The 23,656-nt window shown below is 42.9% G+C and overlaps 1 protein-coding gene across 4 annotated transcripts in view; it reads left to right on the plus strand.

The window, feature by feature from the left end:
- The first annotated feature begins 528 nt into the window (after positions 1-528).
- Positions 529-23,656, plus strand: part of RBBP8 (RB binding protein 8, endonuclease) — an 85,856-nt gene continuing 62,728 nt past the window's right edge. Inside the window, exons 1-4 of one of the 4 annotated variants that reach the window (XM_069731189.1) lie at positions 529-665; positions 3,520-3,604; positions 17,616-17,824; positions 20,181-20,223. In XM_069731189.1, coding sequence (XP_069587290.1) covers positions 17,707-17,824; positions 20,181-20,223 — 161 coding nt within the window. In that variant the 5' untranslated portion in view covers positions 529-665; positions 3,520-3,604; positions 17,616-17,706. Of the gene's footprint in view, positions 666-3,516; positions 3,605-6,912; positions 7,038-16,313; positions 16,419-17,615; positions 17,825-20,180; positions 20,224-23,656 lie in introns of those variants that run through there. The other 3 variants (XM_069731188.1, XM_069731191.1, XM_069731190.1) reach the window with 3 other exon arrangements.

Consider the following 23,656-nt stretch of genomic DNA (forward strand, 5'->3'; position numbering starts at 1 on the left):
AACTAAGACAAGGACGTACCTCAAATTAGTTGGAAATCATGGAGCCCATATGATGTCCTTGCACAAGACTCCTCTGTTACTGGGGTTTGCCCCTGAACCCCAATTATAAATGATCTTTTTGTATATAGTTGTCCTATTTCAACCTGTGCTACCACATTCACACGTGATATAAAAAGGCATTGGACTTCAACAAATGAATCTGCAGGATCTTTCTGTACTTGACACGGATGCTTGACACTCCCACAGGAGTCGAAATTATTTAGCTAGAGGCTACAACATTCTCTCTCCATTTGTTGGGAGTTGACAAGGGAATGAATCATTCACAGAAGTGGATGGAGCTTAGTGGTGCTGAGCCACAGCATGTTGCCCTAGCCTTTGATGCAGACTGGTTGGACTTGTTTCTGGATGACTGAGGAACCGGTTTGACGAGCTTCTTATGCCAGCAAATTCTGGTATCATTCCATGTTACACAGAATGTGAAAACCTGCCCAGCGAGTTGAATGAAAGGCATATTAGGATATCCTTTGCACATTGTATATATCCGAGGTATATCTTCACACACACTCACACCAGCAGGAGTTGTCCCAGGATGGTCCAGGATCCATCCCACCTAGAGTACCTAACCTAAGAGAGGTCGCCACCACTACAGCTGACAAACTAAACAGGTAGGTGTATTAATGATGGCTTTGTTTCTTTTTTTGCTGTAATATTATAATTTTGGATTTCTTTAATTTTTTTACTGTGGGCGAATGTAAACTAGTCTAGAGAACCATTATAAGAAGACTAGTAGATAGCATTCTGCATAAACATAAAAGGTGAGCCTTAATAATATTTATATTAATCTAATAATATCTTTTAATTTAATAACAACAAAATATAAATTCTACAAAAAGATAAGTGAATTAGGACCACTGCACACTTAAAAAAAAAAATCTTATTTTGTTCATATGACGACTGAGGAACAATGCAGCCTAACTAGCTAATGGCGAGCCCAGTCAATAAGACAGGTCCACAGCTGGGTAACTTATTAACCCCAAGACTTTCCTATTATGCCTGAGATGAACTACATAGAAAGGAATGAAGACAAGTTTTATCATGCTTGTGTGTTCTGAAACATTCTTTTGTATAGGAAAATTGGAATTTGCATATCATGTTTACCATGTAGAAAAATACAGATTTCCTAGAGACAGCTTTCTCACCCTTCATAAGCTGCCATGTGATAATCAGGAAAAATAGAGATCCTATAGAAGATGCCAGTATAATGCATATTAATCAGTATTGCTAATTGATTGCACTGAAATATTATATTAAATATTATATTAAAATAGAAATAATAAAATAACATTTTTTTCATACTTTTTTCAATTGTTAAAAAAGTAAAAATTACTAAGAATTTTACAAAACAATTATCACTGCAGTATATAAAATATTACACCAGTAATCTTATTGCAGATTTACATTTGAAGCATTCAAAATACTATAATAGTAAGTAATGTACAATAGACTGGGGATATGATACAAAAGACAAATAAGCTATTAATTGCTATTTTTTTTTTTCATACTGTGTTTATATTTTTTTCCATTGTGTAAAATAAAATAACAAGTAATTGATGGCATAATGACTTATAAAAAATGAGATGATCTTTCTTTAACTTATACATAGCCCATTGTTACACGTGGAGCACACTCGCTCATCACTATTTATACCACATCAACAAATAAAAAGATAAAAACGTGGTATTAATCAAAGTAACCAATGGCAGTGCATGCATTGTTGGACCTCGGATCCAGAGCAGCCCATGAATCGTGATATGTGGTATCACTAGAGTGGAGCCAATTGAGTAGGCATGGAATTGGCGGTCCGGTCATGTGACTGCCGCAATAGCCTGAATGAGATGTGACCGCATCGCACAGGAAGACTGGCATAAAGGCAGATTAGCAAGAACAAAAGAAAAAAATGAGGAGAACAGATAGGTCCACAGGGGAAAGTAGCAAATAGCTCTTGTACCATCAAGGAGAAATAAGAAACTATACCGTATAAATAAAAGAAAAATCACAAATACACATATCATTACATCAGCCTAGGAATTGTGTTATGTTAGATATACAAGAAAATAAAGATATATTCTAAAGAAAAATTCATATACATTAGACCACTGGTGTGAAGGAACGCGAGAGAGTAAATAATGAATCAATACATGGTAAATTCAGGTTTGCGTGTATATAAGAGTACATAATAAATATGTACATATCAATACAAGGTGGTGGTATATGATAGATACACATGTTCAATTCATAATGTAATTATGACATAATTTGCTCTAATATCCCATAGTATCTACCATTAAGAGAGAAAAATATACCGTAATTGGAGAAAAGTGTGAAAGGGAAGTGTGTGACGTGCATGCAGCAAAACAAAGCTTAGCCGAAGAGCCACATATATTTATATATATGTAACTAAATAAAATGATACAATACAGATAAATTTATATGAAAAATAAAATGATACAAAAGGGGTTATGATAGTTGCCCTTATTTGTTGTGAAAGAATATAAGTATGAAGTTTAAATAAACAACAAAAAATGACCATTACCTTTCAAAAGCTTTAACATTGTACAAACTTATGGAATGATGTTAAATTTAATAGATATATTTTACGTTGATAAGAAGTACATCCACTGGATTTCAGGGCATGCTGCGGATCTTCAAATCTATAGAAATGCCCATTATATTTTAGAATGCCAAGGGTTTCAATAAAAACAAATCCAAGGCAAACCCGCATGCAACACACAATTCTGCTATGTTTGGACATACAGATGCTGCCTGTCATTCATAAACTCCTGGACAGTTCACAAATGTAGAATTTTGTTCTCGGTTCCTGAAAAAGAAATGTTGGGTGTGATTTTATTTATATTAACATGGAAAAATGTGTACAAGTCACAATAAATGCTACCAATGCGTCCATTTCAGTATTGCACGCTATAGACATACAGAATATTACTTAGTTTGTAATTTATTATTGTTTTCCCATTCATCCAAATAAGAAAACGTTAGCTGTTCACCATGTTTGAATAAATTGCCTAGAAAACATTAAGTTAGTAACCCTGACAATAATACCCAATGTTACACCTACAAAGATCCTTAAAGGGACACTGTCACCTGAATTTGGAGGGAACAATCTTCAGCCATGGAGGCGGAGTTTTTGGGTGTTTGATTGCCTTGTGCAGGCATGTACTACGGAGGACAGAGAATGAACTTCAATCCAATATTGCAGACAGCATGCAGCCAGCGGGTAAGGAAAGGGTGAATCAAAAACCCCAAAACCTCGCCTCCATGGCTGACGATTGTTCCCTCCAAATTCAGGTGACAGTGTCCCTTTAAGGCCCCCATACTCATACTATCACGAACCTGCTGATATAGGAGGGTTTGTCCTACAATATAATGTGTAAGTGATTCCGAAACGCGTTGACATTAAACCAGCAGTTCTTCATCTCATCATGGCTTGTCATTTATCAGCAGCGCAGAATACTGACATCAGCCTTGGCACATTTGTATATATTTCCTTTGGAAGCTGCAGCGACTGTGTCTCACACAACCCCATAAGGTAAGGACCCTACACTTTATTTTCTCTTTATTACTTGGATAAGACCTCATTGCGTTTTTGCATTTTTTATCTGCCTCAATAAATGAAGTCGAGAGAAAGAAGGATCTGGCGTGTCCAATGTTGGATTGCAGATCCTTTTATTCTGTAAGAGCTGATGCCAGAAAAGCTGACTCCAAAGATGTGTGGCAGCGGTTTTCTCATGGAGAACGCATGGCAGTGCGAGTGCTCTTGTCTAAGGGAGTGTCAGTGGAGATAGCTGATTGCTGAACAATTGACCAAATCATTGTTCAACCGACAGCTATCTAAAGCGTATGGGAGTTGTAGACTTATCCCTTTAAATAAATTGCTGCTTTAGGCAATAATATTTCCGAGTTAGAAACACAATACGAATAAAAATTGCTGATTATGAGTTGACCTATGTGAGGATCCAGGTGTATCAGATTTAGCCTTGTTATACTCAGCTTGTAGTCTCTGATCCAATGTGATTTATGTAAGATTTTAATTAAAGTCTGCTATAGTTAAAAATATAGTTACTACGTCTGAGGTAGTGCATTTTGTGCAGACCTGCTGTGACCATGTATAGGAGCGGTGCAAACGGTAAACGTTGACATTTTAACTTACCTATTTGCCTATTCAGGGCGCATATCAGAATTACTGTTATATTTAACCTGTGGTCTCGGATTCAAAATGATTTAAGTAAGGTTTTAATGACTAATGCAGTAAGCTCTTTCCATAAATATGCATTTACAACGTCTGTCGTAGTAACCGTATAATTTGTTTTCACCAGCTGTGACCGTATGTAGGAGAGGTGCAAATTGCATATGTTAACTATTAACCTAAATTACCCGAAGCTGCAGCTGTCACATACACAGCTCATCATAATATAAAGCATTTCACCCAAAAGAGTACGAAGTGTATATTTGGTCAGAACAATATAAGGCGCATGTAAAATCTTCTATGTTGGAGGACACTGGATCACACTATGCATTTTCCCCACAGTACTGTTCTTCAGGCATTGTGGAATGGGGAGCATGGGAGCTGACTTACTATAGGTGTTTAGCTTTTAGACAGTGCTAACTAGACTAGATGATCTTAAAATGCATCAGATTTGTCGAAGTGGTATCTGTCACCTCTAGAAACATGATTTACCTGCATATATGGTGGTTTATCGTTTATATCATGCATGTCTGGCCTACCGGGCATTGGCTTCAGGGAGAAAAGGAAGTTATATTCTCCCAGCAGCCGCTTGCTTCCAGTTGTAGGGGTGGTGCAGGGAGCTGTCACATTGATTGACAGTCTCCTCTGCACACACACACTGCAGAGCAGGTTGTCAGTGTGGAAAAGATTACAGCCTCGTCCACTGTGTAGTGACTGGTGAACGTATCAGCTTTCTGCACCACCCCTATGCCTGGCAGTGAGAGGCTGCTGGGAGATAAAAACTTCTGGAGCAAGTGCTCCGGTAAGCCAGTCAAATATAGTTTAAACACTTTTAACCTGCAAATTGCCACTATATCTGCAGGTAAATAGCATTTCTGGAGGCGATGGGTATTCCCGTCTCCATTATCCTATCCCAATATGTAGCAGGTGTAATAATAATATTAGCAAATACCTCCAGTTAGAAATGTAGCATAGTTCTTCCAATAAGTTATGTCACTTCTGCCATATGCAGGGCATTGCAGTAGCTGTCTATGGTTACGACCACTAACAGCTGTCACTATACGATTGGTCGTAACCGTAGATACGTAAGTTACTGCAATGCCCTGCTCATGGGGTAAGTGACATCAGAAGAACCACGCTACATTTCTAATTGGAGGCATTTGCTATTATTGCTTCGCACTTGGATAACTTACTTAATGACTGTGGGATTTTCCGTTTTTGCGTTTCCGTTTTTTGCTCCCTCTCTTCCCAGAGCCATAACTTTTTTATTTTTCCGTTAATATGGCCATGTGAGAGCTTGTTTTTTGTGTAGCAAGCTGTACTTTCTACATCATTGATTTTACTATATTGTGTACTGGAAAATGGGAAAAAATTCTAAGTGCAGTTAAATTGAAAAAAAAAGTGCAATTCCACAAGTTTTTTTTTTTTTTACCATGTTCACTAAATGCTAAAACTGACCTGCCATTAAGATTCTCCAGGTCATTCCGAGTTCATATAGTAGTTAGAAACACGTGTGCACAACCGTATGAGGTGCACGGGTAGGTTCCCAAACCGTAATCAGCAAATAATACAAAACCCGGCACTCAACTTTGTGGTATGAAGAAATGAAAGATTTATTATCCCAAATCAGAAAACGTTTCGGTACCACAGCTGGACCTTCATCAGTAACGTTTACTGGGACAATGTATAGATTCAAGTGGCTATATGGCCTGCCCGGAGGTTGCTACCAATATAGTATTGGATATCCAGAGAGAAAAGTTACAGCCTATATAGGTGCTGTCATCGCGGCGTCCACCGCTGAATAGTGGCATAAAATAAAAATAAACATATACTCACCTAAGTCCTGGCTCCTGTGTATGGTGCACGCGGCAGCTTCCGGTCCCAGGGTTGGTATGACTATGAGCGCAGGACCTGTGATGACGTCGCGGTCACATGACCGTGACGTCATGGCAGGTCCTTCTCCCATAGCATCCTTAGCACCGGAACCTGCCGGCGGACAGGACGCGACGTCGGAGGATGAGAATAATGGGTTTTTTTTATTATTATTATTTGAAACATTAGATCGTTTTACTATTGATGCTGCATATGCAGCATCAATAGTAAAAACTTGGTCACACAGGGTTAATAGCTGCGTAACCGGAGTTCGTTATGCCGCGCTCCGGTAACGCTGGCATTAACCCTGTGTGAGGACTGACTGGATGACTGGAGGGGAGTATGGAGCGGGCACTGACTGCGGCGAGGAAAGAGCGGCCATATTGCCGCCGGACTGTGGCCATCGCTGATTGGTCGTGGCAATGGTCGTGGGCGTTTTGCCACGACCAATCAGCGACTTGGATTCCATGACAGACAGAGGCCGTGACCAATGAATATCCGTGACAGAATGACAGACGGAAGTGACCCTTAGACAATTATATAGTAGGATAATATATTTAATATTTAAAACACATAATTGTATTGCAAGACATGTAAGAAAACATAACATGAAGAGCAAACGCACCAAAACTTGTCAGATGACAAATGCACTCGTGCTGGACAGCCCGCCTGCTAATACTATGGGCGTGATCAATAGGTTGTTCAGACACTGTGCATCACATTTACCTGTGTGAATTGTGTCTTATGCAAGCCTTACCTGTGTTCATTTTTTCCACTAGGCAGCCAGCCCTTCTAATGTTTGGGCGAGTGGGTGGTTGCTCTCATCTGCACCTGTGCTGCTTTAGCATTTATTATCAGGGGCCTGCTACACCCTGCGAGTGCATTTGTCATCTGACAAGTTTTGGTGAGTTTGCTTTTCATGTTGTGTTTTTTTGAATTTTTCTATGTTAGCTGCAAGGCATGTAAGACAGTTTTTTCTTACATAATTAAACCAGATTTCTGGTGCATGTAACTTAGTAAATGAGTCCACATATTACTGTGTTCAAGAAATAATAAATTGTCATAAACCATAACATTCTGGGGCATTTATTTACTGTTATAAATCTAAAACAAAAAATCACAGGACATTACCAAGAGAAGCAATTGGTGCACACCCATCGGTCACCCCTACTGACATGGCCATTTTAGAAAATAACAATTGTACAGTGACATTTCTTAAAACTCTTTAATTGCTATATAAATAAATTAATTATTATTATTATGTATCCTGTCTGGGAAACTTCCCACCAGCTCTTCTTTGCTTAACCCCTTTCTGACCTCGGACGGGATAGTACGTCCGAGGTCAGATCCCCAGCTTTGATGCAGGGCTCCGCGGTGAGCCCGCATCAAAGCCGGGACATGTCAGCTGTTTTGAACAGCTGACATGTGCCCGTAATAGGCGCGGGCAGAATCGCGATCTGCCCGCACCTATTAACTAGTTAAATGCCGCTGTCAAACGCAGACAGCGGCATTTAACTACCGCTTCCGGCCGGGCGGCCGGAAATGACGTCATCGCCGACCCCCGTCACATGATCGGAGGTCAGCGATGCTTCTCCATTGTAACCATAGAGGTCCTTGGGACCTCTATGGTTACTGATCGCCGGTGGCTGTGAGCACCACCCTGTGGTCGGCGCTCACAGCACATCTGATTTTCTGCTACATAGCAGTGAACAGCAGATCGCTGCTATGTAGCAGAGGCGATCGCGCTGTGCCTGCTTCTAGCCTCCCATGGAGGCTATTGAAGCATGGCAAAAGTTAAAAAAAAAGTTAAAAAAAATGTGAAAAAAATAAAAAAATATAAAAGTTTAAATCACCCCCCTTTCGCCCCAATCAAAATAAATCAATAAAAAAAAATCAAATCTACGCATATTTGGTATCGCCGCGCTCAGAATTGCCCGATCTATCAACTAAAAAAAAGCATTAACCTGATCGCTAAACAGCGTAGCGAGAAAAAAATTCGAAACGCCAGAATTACGTTTTTTTGGTCGCCGCGATATTGCATTAAAATGCAATAACGGGCGATCAAAAGTACGTATCTGCACCAAAATGCTATCATTAAAAACGTAATCTCGGCACGCAAAAAATTCAACCGACCCCAGATCATGAAAAATGGAGACGCTACAGGTATCGGAAAATGGCACAATTTTTTTTTTTTTTTTTAGCAAAGTTTGGAATTTTTTTTCACCACTTAGGTAAAAAATAACCTAGACATGTTTGGTGTCTATGAACTCGTAATGTCCTGGAGAATCATAATATTAGGTCAGTTTTAGCATTTAGTGAACCTAGCAAAAAAGACAAACAAAAAACAAGTGTGGGATTGCACTTTTTTTGCAATTTCACCGCACTTGGAATTTTTTTCCCGTTTTCTAGTACACGACATGCTAAAACCAATGATGTCGTTCAAAAGTACAACTCGTCCCTCACATGGCCAAATTGACGGAAAAATAAAATAGTTATGGCTCTGGGAAGGAGAGGAGTGAAAAACGAACACGGAAAAACGAAAAATCCCAAGGTCATGAAGGGATTAATATGATTTGTTTCTCAAGATATGTAGAAAATTGGGATTAGGGATTTACTGCAAAGACCATGGATTTTTTCTTCTCTAAATTAACATTCTTATATATTGTGGTCATCTGGAAATATGGTGCAGCTTCTATGGATGACTGTCTCTGCTTTTCCCACACTTTTGCTGTCTAGGTGTGTTCTGCTCTTTACCTGTATTCAAGATGTTGTTCCAGTTTGTCCAGAAATTTTAAAAAATGTACAATGGCAGAAATGAATTATCGCAGCTCTCTGCAGCTGACATATAACATTACTAAGAACTATATGTACATTCAGATATTTATATAAGCCATTGTACAGACAAGAATGAAGTATGTGTGGTTTTAGGAGCTCAATAGCTTTCTAAGAGTTTGTCCTGTCACTTTTGACAATGCCTTACAGTAAGTCCAGTTTACATTTCTATACTGAAAACCTGGAACTTAATATTTTCAATCTGAAAGGGTTTAAATATTCAAAAAATGTATGTTTTCAGAAATGAGAACACTATCATGCAATTATATCTGCTTATCTTGAAATTATTATTTATTTATATAGCACCATTAATTCCATGGTGCTGTACATGAGAAGGGGTTAATTTAAAATACAGATATCACTTACAGTAAGCAAACTAACAATGACAGACTGGTACAGAGGGAAGAGGTCCCTGCCCTTGCGGGCTTACATTCTACAGGATTATGGGGAAGGAGACAGTAGGTCGAGGGTTGCAGGAGCTCCGATGGTGTTGCGGTGGCCGTGTGGTCTTTACAGGCTGTAAGCTTCCTTGAAGAGGTGGGTTCTCAGGTTTCTTTTGAAGGATCCAAAAGTAGTGGATAACCGGACGTGTTGGGGCACAGAATTCCAGAGGATGGGTGATATTCGGGAGAAGTCTTGGAGGCGGTTGAGGAGCGAATAATCGTGGATAAGAGGAGGAGGTCTTCAATTCAGCCATAAGATCGCACATTCGCATATTGCCATTAGTCCATCTATACCAGGGGTGCACAACCATTTTGGTCCGAGGGCCTCATTGTCAGATCAATCCCACTCCAATGGCTGCAATATTACTAGAAAATGATGTGCTACAAATATCTAATATGTGCTGGTTCCATGTAGAGCTCCCAGCTAACAGGAAGGTAGAGGTATCTTTCTCATGGGTTTGTGGTCCTGAAAGGAGACCATGCATTTAGCTCACTCCATTGTTATATATGCCAGATGCTGAATCAGTCGAGTGTTTCCCTTCTCCCCAAGACCACAATGAATAAAATAGCACTCGGCATGGCCTCTTCTTTATTATTATTTATATAGCACCATTAATTCCATGGTGCTGTACATGAGAAAGGGGTTACATACAGGGTTATATAGTTTACAGTAAACAAGTTTACAGTGACAGGCTGGTACAGAGGGGAGAGGACCCTGTCCTTGCGGACTCACATTCTTCTTCACCTCATTTACTGTGCTACAGGAGTCAGGACTGGATGGCTGTCCCACAAATGACCACACCAGTCACAAATACCTGTCCCGATGGTTCTACGCAACACTGGTCTTCTCCATGCCATGGAAAATACATATGACCAGGCACTATCATATCTATGAGCAGATGGTTAACGGCAGTGCAGAAGAGCATCATGGGCCACATAAGGCCCCCAGGTCACATGTTGTGCACACACTGATCTATACACTCAGTCGGCAGCACGGTGGCTCAGTAGTTAGCACTGGAGCCTTGCAGCACTGGGGTCCTGATTTCAAATCCCACCAAGGACAACATCTGCAAGCAGTCTATCTTCTCCCCGTGTTTGTGGGTTTCCTACCGCACTCCAAAGATACACTGATAAGAAATCTAGATTGTGAGCCCCATTGGGGACAGAGATGATGATGTCTGTAAAGCACTGCGGAATATGATGACGCTATATAAGCAAAACATAATAAATAGTTAACTGAAGTTGGCAATGGAATGTTTTGGTCTATTCCACCAAATCTCTTTTTCGAATACCAAATGTTTGCTTACCTGGATTATTTTTTTAATTACCGTGAGTAAACACGATAAAACGAGGACATAAGATTAGGATGGCTCTGGTCTGTTATTTTGCATATGCACTACCACATTTATTTCCCTAGGATTGAATTACCTTAAATTTGCATCTTGACAGGTTTAAGGATCTTATGAAAAAAAGATTGTTTTTTTAAGCAATTGCATGTCTGCTCTAATAAGAGTAAAATAATGGCATGGAAATTAGCTGTCAGTCCATTGTCTCCCTGAAACAGAAATATTCTATATGTAAAATTCCTGGTATGTATCAAGAGTCTTCAAAGTATAGTCCTCTTGTATTAAGAGCTCCCCATTGCATGACATATGGGGTGGAACTTTACTTGTGGAGATGTGACTCAATATATAGTGTGATTCTGGGGCAGGGCATTCTCCACCTAACGCTGTGCTTCACTATAGACAGTGATGCTGCCGTAATCCCCTAAAGACATTGCAGCGCTATCAGTCAACTAGCGGAGGGCGGCATTAGAGAGTGGAGCAGCAGGGCTCAGGCAATGGAAGCTGTCTCAACCTCATTAGCATCACTACAAAATGTTTTTTTCTCAAGAGGGAAACTACAAACACGGAGATATAAAGGTGTTGATTATCTTGTAAATATCAGCAGCTAAATGCACATGTATTATATATAGATGGAGAATTACTGACAGATTCCATTCAAACCAGTCCTAATCCAACAGTTTTATGGATGTACAAAGCTTTTATTGTTTTGAATATGTTAACATTTAAATGGAACCTTAAATATACTTTTAAAAAAATGGCATCTGAGCAAGGAGCACCTGCCCATTCAGAAACTTCCAGGCCAGAGAAGTGTGTGAAGGGGGCTGGCTGATGCAGAGAGGGAGATACTGTGTACAGGGACAGTATATAGAGACAGGACACGGTATACAGAGAGGAGACATGGTATACGGTGTACAGGGACAGTATATAGAGACAGGACACGGTATAGAGATTTCAAGAAACTGACCGTCACATCCAAAAGTTTGGATGCGACGGTCAGTTTTTTTAAATGTATTCTTTAGCCTTCTGATCGAGCACTCCGCCTCCTAGCCACAGGTGTTTTAATTACAGCAGGTCCAATACGCCTCCATAGAGAGAGAGAAATTTAGTCTAAGGCCGGGATCACACATGCGAGAAACACGTCCGTGTCTCGCATGTGGAAACGAAGCTCTGGTGCCGGCACTCCGGAGCGGAGCGTGCGGCTCCATGTGTTCCTATGCGGCCGCACGCTCTGCTCCACAGTGCCGGCGCCAGAGCTTCGTTTCCACATGCGAGACTCGGACGTGTTTCTCGCAAGTGAAAACAAGCCCTTAGAAGAGGTTTCACAGGTACCCATTCAGATGGAGACATTTATTCTCAGCGAGGAAAGGCAAGTGTAGGACCTGCTATAGGAGAGATGCCGTAAAGTCGCTACCAGGTACACATAAAATTGGCCATTTTTATGCGCTAAACGCTCTCATTTTTCATATTTCTAGTGCAGTAATGCAGTTCAATTTTCGTGTTTCCTGTTTGAATGTTTAAGGCTACGTTCACATTTGCGTTGTGCGCCGCTGCGTCGGCGACGCAACGCACAACGCAAACAAAAACGCAACAAAACGCACGCAAAAACGCTGCGTTTTGCGGCGCATGCGTCGTTTTTTTGCCAAAATTAGGACGCAAGAAAAATGCAACTTGTTGCGTTTTCTTGGCCCGACGCTTGCGGCAAAAAAAACCGCATGCGTCGCACAACGCATCACAAAAAGACGCATGCGTCCCCCCATGTTAAATATAGGGGCGCATGACGCATGCGTCGCCGCTGCGTCGCCTAACGCAAACCCGACGCAAACATGCATAACGCTAATGTGAACGTAGCCTTAGCGCTGCAGTGTGCTGCCTTATTTATTTAACGGTATACAGAGAGGGGGACATGGTATACAGCAGGGGTATCAAACTGCATTCCTCGAGGGCCTCAAACCATGCGTGTTTTCAAGATTTCCTTAGCATTGCACAAGGTGCTGGAATCATTCTCTGCAGGTGATTAAATTATCACCTGTGCAATGCAAGGAAATCCTGAAAACATGACCTGTTTGCAGCCCTCGAGGAATGCAGTTTGACACCCCTGGTATACAGGGACAGTATATAGAGACAGGACACGATATACAGAGAGGGGCACACGGTGTACAGGGACAGAATATAGAGACAGAACACAGTATACAAAGCAGGGGATATGGTGTACAGGGACAGTATATAGAGATAGGACGCGGTATACAGAGAGGGGGACATGGTATACAGGGACAGTATATAGAGACAGAACACAGTATACTGAGAGGGGGACATGGTATACAAAGCAGGGGATATGGTGTACAGGGACAGTTTATAGAGACAGGACACGGTGTACAGGGACAGTATATAGAGACAGAACACAGTATACAGAGAGGGGGACATGGTATGCAACGCAGGGGATATGGTGCACAGGGACAGTATATAGAGACAGGGTCCGGTATACAGAGAGGGGGACACTGTGTACAGGGACAGTATATAGACAGAACACAGTATAGAGAGGGGGACATGGTATACAAAGCAGGGGATATGGTGTACAGGGACAGTATATAGAGACAGGACACGAAATACAGTGAGGGGGACACGGTGTATAGGGACAGTATATAGACAGAACACAGTATACAGAGAGGGGGATACGGTGTACAGGGACAGTATATAGACAGGACAGTATACAGAGGGGGATACGGTGTACAGGGACAGTATATAGAGAGAACACAGTATACAGAGAGGGGCATACGGTGAACAGGAACAGTATATAGACAGGAAACATACAGAGAGGGGAACACGGTGTACAGGGACAGTATATAGACAGAACACAGTATACAGAAAGGGGGATACGGTGTACAGGGACAGTATGTAGAGCTAGAACACGGTATACAGAGAGGGGCATACGGTGTACAGGGACAGTATATAGACAGAACACAGTGTACAGAGAGGGGGATACGCTGTACAGGGACAGTATACAGAGAGGGGGACACGGTATACAGAGACAGTATATAGAGACAGAACAGTATACAGAAAGGGTGATACGGTGTACAGGGACAGTATGTAGAGCTAGAACACGGTATACAGAGAGGGGCATACGGTGTACAGGGACAGTATGTAGACAGAACACAGTATACAGAGAGGGGGATACGGTATAAAGTGACAGTATACAGAGAGGGACACTGTATACTGGGACAGGATATAGAGACAGGACACAGTATACAGAGAGGGGCACACGGTATACAGGGACAGTATATAGACAGAACACAGTAAACAGAGAGGGGGATACTGTGTTACAGGGACAGTATATAGAGACAGAACACAGTATACAGAAAGGGGAAAACGGTGTACAGGGACAGTATATAGACAGAACACAGTATACAGAGAGGGGGATACTGTGTTACAGGGACAGTATATAGAGACAAAACACAGTATACAGAAAGGGGGATACGGTGTACAGGGACAGTATGTAGAGACAGAACACAGTATACAGAGAGGGGAAAACGGTGTACAGGGACAGTATATAGACAGAACACAGTATACAGAGAGGGGGATACTGTGTTACAGGGACAGTATATAGAGACAGAACACAGTATACAGAAAGGGGGATATGGTGTACAGGGACAGTATGCAGAGACAGGACACGAAATACAGTGAGGGAGACACTGTGTACAGGGACAGTATATAGACAGAACACAGTATACAGAGAGGGCGACATGGTATACAAAGCAGGGGATATGGTGTACAGGGACAGTATATAGAGACAGAACACAGTATACAGAGAGGGGGATACGGTATAAAGTGACAGTATACAGAGAGGGACACTGTATACTGGGACAGGATATAGAGACAGGACACAGTATACAGAGAGGGGCACACGGTATACAGGGACAGTATATAGACAGAACACAGTATACAGAGAGGGGGATACTGTGTTACAGGGACAGTATATAGAGACAGAACACAGTATACAGAAAGGGGGATACGGTGTACAGGGACAGTATGTAGAGCTAGAACACGGTATACAGAGAGGGGTATACGGTGTACAGGGACAGTATATAGACAGAACACAGTGTACAGAGAGGGGGATACGATGTACAGGGACAGTATACAGAGAGGGGGACACGGTATACAGAGACAGTATATAGAGACAGAACAGTATACAGAAAGGGTGATACGGTGTACAGGGACAGTATGTAGAGCTAGAACACGGTATACAGAGAGGGGCATACGGTGTACAGGGACAGTATGTAGACAGAACACAGTATACAGAGAGGGGGATACGGTATAAAGTGACAGTATACAGAGAGGGACACTGTATACTGGGACAGGATATAGAGACAGGACACAGTATACAGAGAGGGGCACACGGTATACAGGGACAGTATGTAGAGACAGAACACAGTATACAGAGAGGGGGATACTGTGTTACAGGGACAGTATATAGAGACAGAACACAGTATACAGAAAGGGGAAAACGGTGTACAGGGACAGTATATAGACAGAACACAGTATACAGAGAGGGGGATACTGTGTTACAGGGACAGTATATAGAGACAAAAACAGTATACAGAAAGGGGGATACGGTGTACAGGGACAGTATGCAGAGACAGAACACAGTATACAGAGAGGGGAAAACGGTGTACAGGGACAGTATATAGACAGAACACAGTATACAGAGAGGGGGATACAGGGACAGTATATAGAGACAGAACACAGTATACAGAAAGGGGGATATGGTGTACAGGGACAGTATGCAGAGACAGGACACGAAATACAGTGAGGGGGACACTGTGTACAGGGACAGTATATAGACAGAACACAGTATACAGAGAGGGCGACATGGTATACAAAGCAGGGGATATGGTGTACAGGGACAGTATATAGAGACAGAACACAGTATACAGAGAGGGGGATACGGTATAAAGTGACAGTATACAGAGAGGGACACTGTATACTGGGACAGGATATAGAGACAGGACACAGTATACAGAGAGGGGCACACGGTATACAGGGACAGTATATAGACAGAACACAGTATACAGAGAGGGGGATACTGTGTTACAGGGACAGTATATAGAGACAGAACACAGTATACAGAGAGGGGGATACTGTGTTACAGGGACAGTATATAGAGACAGAACACAGTATACAGAGAGGGGGATATGGTGTACAGGGACAGTATGCAGAGACAGGACACGAAATACAGTGAGGGGGACACGGTGTACAGGGACAGTATATAGACAGAACACAGTATACAGAGAGGGCGACATGGTATACAAAGCAGGGGATATGGTGTACAGGGACAGTATATAGACAGAACACAGTATACAGAGAGGGGGATACGGTGTACAGGGACAGTATATAGAGACAGAACACTGCAGATAGACGCGGTATACAGACAGGACACACACTCCGCTACAGCGCACCGAGTCGCCGACTCGGGACCCGGACAGAACTGAGCGCAGTGCGCGCAGCGCCGGCATACAAATACATAGTACAGACCCGGCCCGCAGCAGGTCACGTGCCGTAGCTGAGGGCGGCGGGAGCGCGCACGTCACGCAATGCAGCTTCCTGCGCTTTGTATTTCCCGCCGCACATCAGCTGTGGATGACGAGCGGTGCCGTCCGTGCAGCGTGTAAGGTACGGGGGGAGCGTGCAGCGCTCTGTCAGGGGTGAGCTCTACAGTATTTTTCGGAAACTGTTCCCTGTGCGGACAGTGTATTCTTATTACGTAGTTTTGTAAACGGTGACCGTGCACCACCAGGGACAGTGAGGGCAGAGTCCTGTCGCTGTCTGAGGCCGCGAATCATGAATTATTACATAGTTACACATGTATGCTGCACTGTCTCTGTGCGTAGGACACACAGCATTGGTGACTGATGTCACATGACCATGTCTCCATCTGAGCATGTGCGCCCCCCTGCTATTAGCACATGCGCAGTGATTGCTTTTGCACTGTGGTTGCTTCTTGCTCCACTCTGTAATATACCATTATTGAACACAACGTATTAAAGCCACAGGCACCGAGCTCCGCACACTCCGCTCAGCTCCCAATCTGGCCAGGACGCACCATCTGGGCAATGCTGCCCCAAGACTGCCCTGGGATTTAACACCATTAAGGCTATTTTATAAATGTTGCGGCTCCTATCATCCCCTGACACGAGCAGGTTGGGGAAATTGAGTTTTAGCTTATGCCGCAAATCCATCCAAAAATCCTGTGCCAATTAGGTCAGCAAGCAGCAGTATTGTGCCCATCAGAATGGCGGCTATCGGTGGAAATAACAAACCGCATTGGAGGCAGTGGGGCCTCAGAGGCCGCTGGTGTCTATGTCGCTGACGGTAATGCTGTTCTGTTCCTTTGATGGAAGTGAATAATAGAATTGAGAAACACATCCGTACGTGCTGCACGTCTGAAATTGGCTGCACAGTAACCCACCATACACATGGGACACCCACCATAAATGTTACAAAGTTGCATTGGGTGAAAAAGTCACAAATCCATCAAGTTCAATCTATTATCTTCCTACATCCGTACATGGAGTGCACAGGTTCACACTACATCGGCTGCACAAATCCCACAGATTTTTGGGACCACTATACATATTGAAGGAGCCGCTGTGATCCTGTGGGACACATCTTTGGCTATATTTATGATAAGCGCTAATATTTAACTTACCGTTTTGCCTTGCACCGTATACATCCTGCACCTCTGTTCTCCGTTTCTGGGAATTCTAGCAGTAGAGACCTCACCTGGCAGATGGATTTTGTTGTCATGTAATTGGAGTACTATTTTGTATTAGTTGTGACTTCAAAAATATATTTTTTTACCCTAAATAGAGTATCAAAGAGTCTCCTGTATTTGCACCAGTGAGCAGCGCTATGTGATTGGAACCTGTAAGAGTGAGCGATCCACGTCGTCTGTCCTAAGATGAATATTTCGGGAAGCAGCTGTGGAAGTCCAAGCTCCACGGAGAGTGTGGCTCCTGGAGATTTATTTAAGGAACTGTGGACAAAGCTGAAGGAGTGTCATGACAAAGAGTTACAAGGTAACAAAACAGTATACCGCTAATCACACTACACTGATGGTAACTTGTGTTCAGAGTTTAAGCCTATCTAATTTGTATTGAATTGGTGATACGTACTTCAAAAAGTAATTTGGAGAGGTGGCTTCGCTATGGACATTGAAAAACTCAACTCTCATGAAAATTTTACAAATACACTGTTAGGGCTGGCGGAATGCACCGAATAAATATAAAGATAGTAAAAGGTGCGTTCGCAGCCCGGGGTCCACCATGCAGAGATGGAACCTGCTGCTAGGTAATGGCGGTACTATATGGCGGTACTACGCCAGAATAAATACGGGTTCCGTCACCCGGCATGAACTGATGCGAACTCTGTTGCTTCACAGAGTCGCGGGGAAACAAAGGAAATGCTGTGCCCCGTTAGCAGTCTCAGGGTACAGCAGATGGGCACTGGTGGGATCCCTGAAACTCACCCCCACTATGCTGGTAATTGATCTCGCTCTGACCCTCGGTGGCTTTTGAGCCCGCGCCTGAGGAGGCCCTGAATCAGATGCTGAGATCAAGCGGGAGTTCCCACCCTACACTGACTGGTTGTCAGAACGGATTAAAGATTACCGCACAGAGTGCGTACAGCGCCGCTCTGGCGGACGCCACTAACCACCCTAACTAGGGCTAGGAAAGCGCACCGATTGCGCACGGCGCCGCACTGGCGGTAGCTGCTGGTTTGACACAGTAGGATCGTGTTCTTGTGTCTCGGATAGCACTGTCAGGCGCTAGGTAGCTCTAACATTTGCGAACATTCAACAACACTAGGAATGGGAATGGTTAAGGAGCAATCACCAGAACAGTCATACATCCACACACACATGATAACAGGTTTATACTAGCGCATGGCCATGCGAACCTTTTATAGCGGAAGCTCTCCAGGACCTTCCTAGTGGTCCAATAGGAGCTGCTACAGGACCTGAGCATGTGACCCCCAACCTCCAATGGGAGGTCGTCCCTTGAGCATGCTCAGAAGAAGAAAAGCAGGACTTGGTCTCAGGAGCGCCCGCTCGCCGCTGATCAATACTGGTTACGATAGCTGAGCCTGGAAGGACAGCAGTAACCAGCCGCACAGTATCAGCTTGAGCCAGACACTGGGACCGACGTCTCTGCTGAGCAGGTTCCACAGCGGCTGGAGGAGAATGGGAGACCGCAGCGGAGATGGTTCGAGATTCCCCCTGTGCAGCGGCGGGAACTCGACACCTAACATACACATGTAAAAAAAACTATTAAAAACGCATGAAATTCACGACACTTTTGCAACATTTAAAAACGCTAACTAAAAATTGTCCACTGGACCTCAAAGATGCAGCGATGTTGTGTCAAACACCTTGTGACCATATAAAACTCTAAAGATCCATTAGTCCTACCGTGAGCGAGCGTTCCTAGGAATGCTGTGGCAGTGCAACAGACGGCTAATCTCCCAAAGAATGAGAAAAACGCTCATTTGTTGGGTGAAATAATCTGAGCTGCTCAAAAGAGCATCGTTCTGTGTAAAACAGGATCAACAATGTTGAGAACAAAGGTGACTGATTTGCACTGTACAATCTATTAAATCCTTCATGCTCCATAACGTACTATTCATGCAGGTTATCAAGGGCTTTGGAGCGGGCTCAGTAGCTAAGTCTGCTTCACACAGGGTAGATGCCGACTATATTATATATCGGTTATCAGCCTCTAATAGTAGCGTTCAGGCTCACTGATAACTTCTGTTAACCTCTTAATTGCCCCTGGAAATCACTGGCGGCAGCATTTAAGAGCTGCGATCCAGACCAGACATTAGTTCAATTGCCTATTGGCGTCCCCCTTCGAGGCGATCACATGGAGCAAATAGGCTGCTGTGACAGCCGGAGGCCGGCTGAGGATCAGTGCGCATCTGAACAGGCTTCTTTATTAAAGGGAACTTGTCAGGTTTTACGTGCAGCCTAAATCATGGGCAGCATGTATTAGCCACTGGAATGTCTATGCATTGATGAATTAAAGCGGCACTCACCATTTCCTAAATGTAAAGTCCTTTATTCCAATTCATGGGACATATATATATATATATATATATATATATATATATATATATATATATGTATGTGTGTGTGCACATAATAATAATAATAATAATAATAATAATAATAATTATTTATATACATACATACATACATACATACATACATACAATGTATTTTTTTTTAATAGTTGTTGCTGTTAAATGGGGGAGAGGCAACAACAAAAAAAAATATAAATAGTTTGATCATATCCTTGTATTAGCCATGCTTCATATTTAGTCACTTGTATAAGTAATTTTCTTTGCCTCTAACAGTAAATATTATTTTGCTTTTAGAACTTCTAATGAAAATTAACAAGTTGAAGACGCAGAGATGTTTGTAAGTGTTAACAGCAGGGAATCCCTTATACCCTGTAGTACAGTATCTGGATCCCTCCTGTCGTGCGATCCTTTTTATATACCATACATGTCATTTTTCTTACTGTATACAATTTACAGAACCTCAGAATCTCAGGGCGTGGTTGTCTCAGCAAGCAGCTGAACTACAGGCTCCAGCAACCTTCCTTCATGTGGGTCTCTATGCAGCATTTAGTGACTACAGAATGGATCTAGTGATCCGCAGTCTGTCCCTAGATAACTTATCTTTAGATTATAGATACAAGAAAATGCTATGTAACCTGGCAGACAGAAAATGTAATAATATCTGAATGAATAATTGATTGTAATAATCTACATTTAGGTAAATCTGGTGATTCTACACGTTTCACACGATGAAGTCAGTCCTACTGTCTGCGGATGATGAATATTACCAGAGCTCTTCGTTTGTGACTTAATGCATACCACACCAAATACCTTAATTATTGTTTGCTGGAGCCTCTTGACAAGCGTCCCATTGTAGATACAATGGCTGTATATAGGCATTCTTGTTCTCACTGACCCTTGTTGAATACCTGAGGTTTAATATTTCAGAGCTGATAACCAGTGCGACAATGAAAGCCTTATGTTTTTCCAAGCTTTCCCATTGAATCTAATGATCTCTGAGACTGGGTCACAAACCATGATTGCCAATGTAATTCTTTGCCAAATTGTCACTCCCTTTACATGCAGCATTCGGAGAAACATACTTAAATGTGGCTATTGACAACATTCTGCTGTATATGCTATCTTTCCTAATTTATAGTAAAATCAGCCTTGTGGGTAGTTAAAATTCTCTAGTGCTTGACACGCGTTAGGCTGAGGCTACACGGTGACTTCGACAAAATTAGCTCAGGCCAGAATCGCTTTGTACTGCTACATCGCAGCATAATGCAGGTGACTGGAGCTGCATTGCAACCCCAGGGTATCGAGGCTGCAACAAGCAAATCACAAAAATATGGATTCAGTCTCATTATTATTATTATTATTTTTTTTTTTACAACTTGCTTTTCATGCCGCCATGATGTTCTCCTGCATTACACTGCAATATAGCACTGGCACATAGCAATCTTTGCCAAATATTGGCACCAAATACATTGTCAAACCTCAGTCTTGATGGTATTTTTTTCCCCTATATTGTAAACCATGATGGGAGTTTGTTTGAATTATCATGATAAATTGCTTATATAGCAACTCCCCACTATACGGTAATAGAATCATAGAATGTTAGAGTTGGAAGGGACCTCCTGGGTCATCTCGTCCAACCCCCTGATATAACAGCATTGCTGTATAAGCAAGCTACATAATTCTTTAAGTTTATTGGGTCTACAAAAGAGCCTTTCTTAGCCCACTAACCTTTTAAGCAATTTGCTGATTTGACTATGTAATTGAAGAGATACAACATTTCTCACAATGCAGCATTGCATCTCATAAAACTGCATGTACTCTTCTTTAGCTAACTGAGCAAACCTTGAATTGTATGTGCATCATACAGCCGTAGCCAAAAGTTTTGAGGTTGACACAAATTTTGGATTTCATAAAGTTCGCTGCTTCCGTGTTTTTAGATCTTTCAGCCAGATGTTTCTATGGTTACTGAATTTTAAGCATTTCAGAAGTTTTTAATCTTTTACTGACAAATACATTACGTTTATGTAAAGTTTACTGTGTTGACCATTATCTTTCAAGACTTCTGCACTTCACTCTGACAGCTGAATATCCGCTTCTGGGCTAAATCCTAACTGATGACCCATTCTTGTCTAATCAGTGACTGAATTCTATGGTTTTGTTTGTCCTGCTTTTTGAGGGTTGGCTACAGGTTCTCAATGAGATTGAGATCTGGGAAGCTTTCTAAATATGAACTCAATGTTTTGTTCTTTGAGACACTTAGTTACGTCTGTAGCTGTGTGACAGTGGGCTCCATCATGCTGGAAAAAGCATTGTTTAATCACCATATTGCTCCTGTTAAAAGTTTCTATTCATTGCAGTGTTCTTTGGCAAAACTGTGAGTGAGCACACTCCATGGATGAAAGTCAACTCCACACATGAAAGATCTCGGGCTGCTTTACTGTTGGAATGACACAGGACTTATGGCAGCGCTCACCTTCTGCGGACAATCATGAGACTATTCATATGTTGGAGCTTTTCATCCCATGGATTAAGATCACTCACAATTTTGTCTAAGAACACTATCATGAGTAAATGGGATCTAACCATCCTCCAAGAACAACTTCTCACAACATTCAAGGACCAGTTTGGTGATGAATAATACTTTTTCCAGTTCACCACCTGACAGCACCATTGGAGGACGTCCTTCTTACCCTCAGTGGGACAGGAACAACAAGCGGTTAAAAGGACCCTCTCCACCCCACCCACCAGTGTTTTTCCTGTCCCACTGTGGATAGGAACGGCAAGCTTATCCTCCGACGGTGCTGTGCAGATGGTCGGGATTGGGGGGCCCAGCCTTTCCCTTCCCTGCCGCAAGATATCTGCGGCTGATACCTGCGATGGGGGGTCCCTCAGCCTCCCCAGTGTAGCGCTGCTCCTGGGGTCGGATCCGTTCCTCCATACTGGGGGCTCTCGGTCCAGGCGCCTGTTTGCTGGGGGGTGTATGCGGGGGCCATCTCCAACACGGCGGCCGATCCCAGCATGCGCTTCTCTCAGCACGGCAGCCGCTGCTGGCTCCAGGACCAGCGGCCTCGTCACTTCCGGTGCGACGAGCGCTGGACAGAGGGATGCCAGCGACGGCCTCAGGAGAGGCCTCCCAGCACGGTCAGACCGCGTGGGACGCGGTAAGGAGGGCAGGATCAACCAGGTAAAGAACAATATAAAAAGGGGGTATGTGGATTTATGTGGCGCCGGCCATCCTGATCAGGAGCACCCGGCTATTGTGCTTTTATAATGGAGGAATCCGGCAGACCTGAGGGGCCAGAGCTGTCACAGGGGCAAGTGAGTAGGCTATTCAAAGCCATACTACAATGCTTCCTGCCTATTCCCTCCCCCCCCCCCCCCCTTTCATTCGGTGATCTCTGTATATTTTAGGGAGAGCCTCCCAACCCCGCACCTGAAAAGAAAAAGACTGGGAAGAATAAATGTCCCATTTGCACAGCTAGATTCCCGGAGAACTGGTGGAGACCGCTCTGCAAGTCATGCACATCTAAGATCGTCGGCGAAGAACAGACATCATTATTAACTAATATGAGAGCAATGATACGTCAGGAGGTTCAGGCATCCATCTCGAGCCTGAATCTTCCCCAGACCAGCCAGACAAAACCGCAAACATCGTGGAAAAGACCGAGGGATTCCAGCCCTTCTTCTGACCAAGAAATACGGAGGGGTCAGATCAGGGAGAAAGGGAAGAACCATTAGGAAGAGGAAAGAAATATCTCTTCTCGGCAGCA

The sequence above is a fragment of the Ranitomeya imitator genome, chromosome 6 (assembly GCF_032444005.1).
Source record: "Ranitomeya imitator isolate aRanImi1 chromosome 6, aRanImi1.pri, whole genome shotgun sequence".
NCBI classification, from domain to species: Eukaryota; Metazoa; Chordata; class Amphibia; order Anura; family Dendrobatidae; genus Ranitomeya; species Ranitomeya imitator.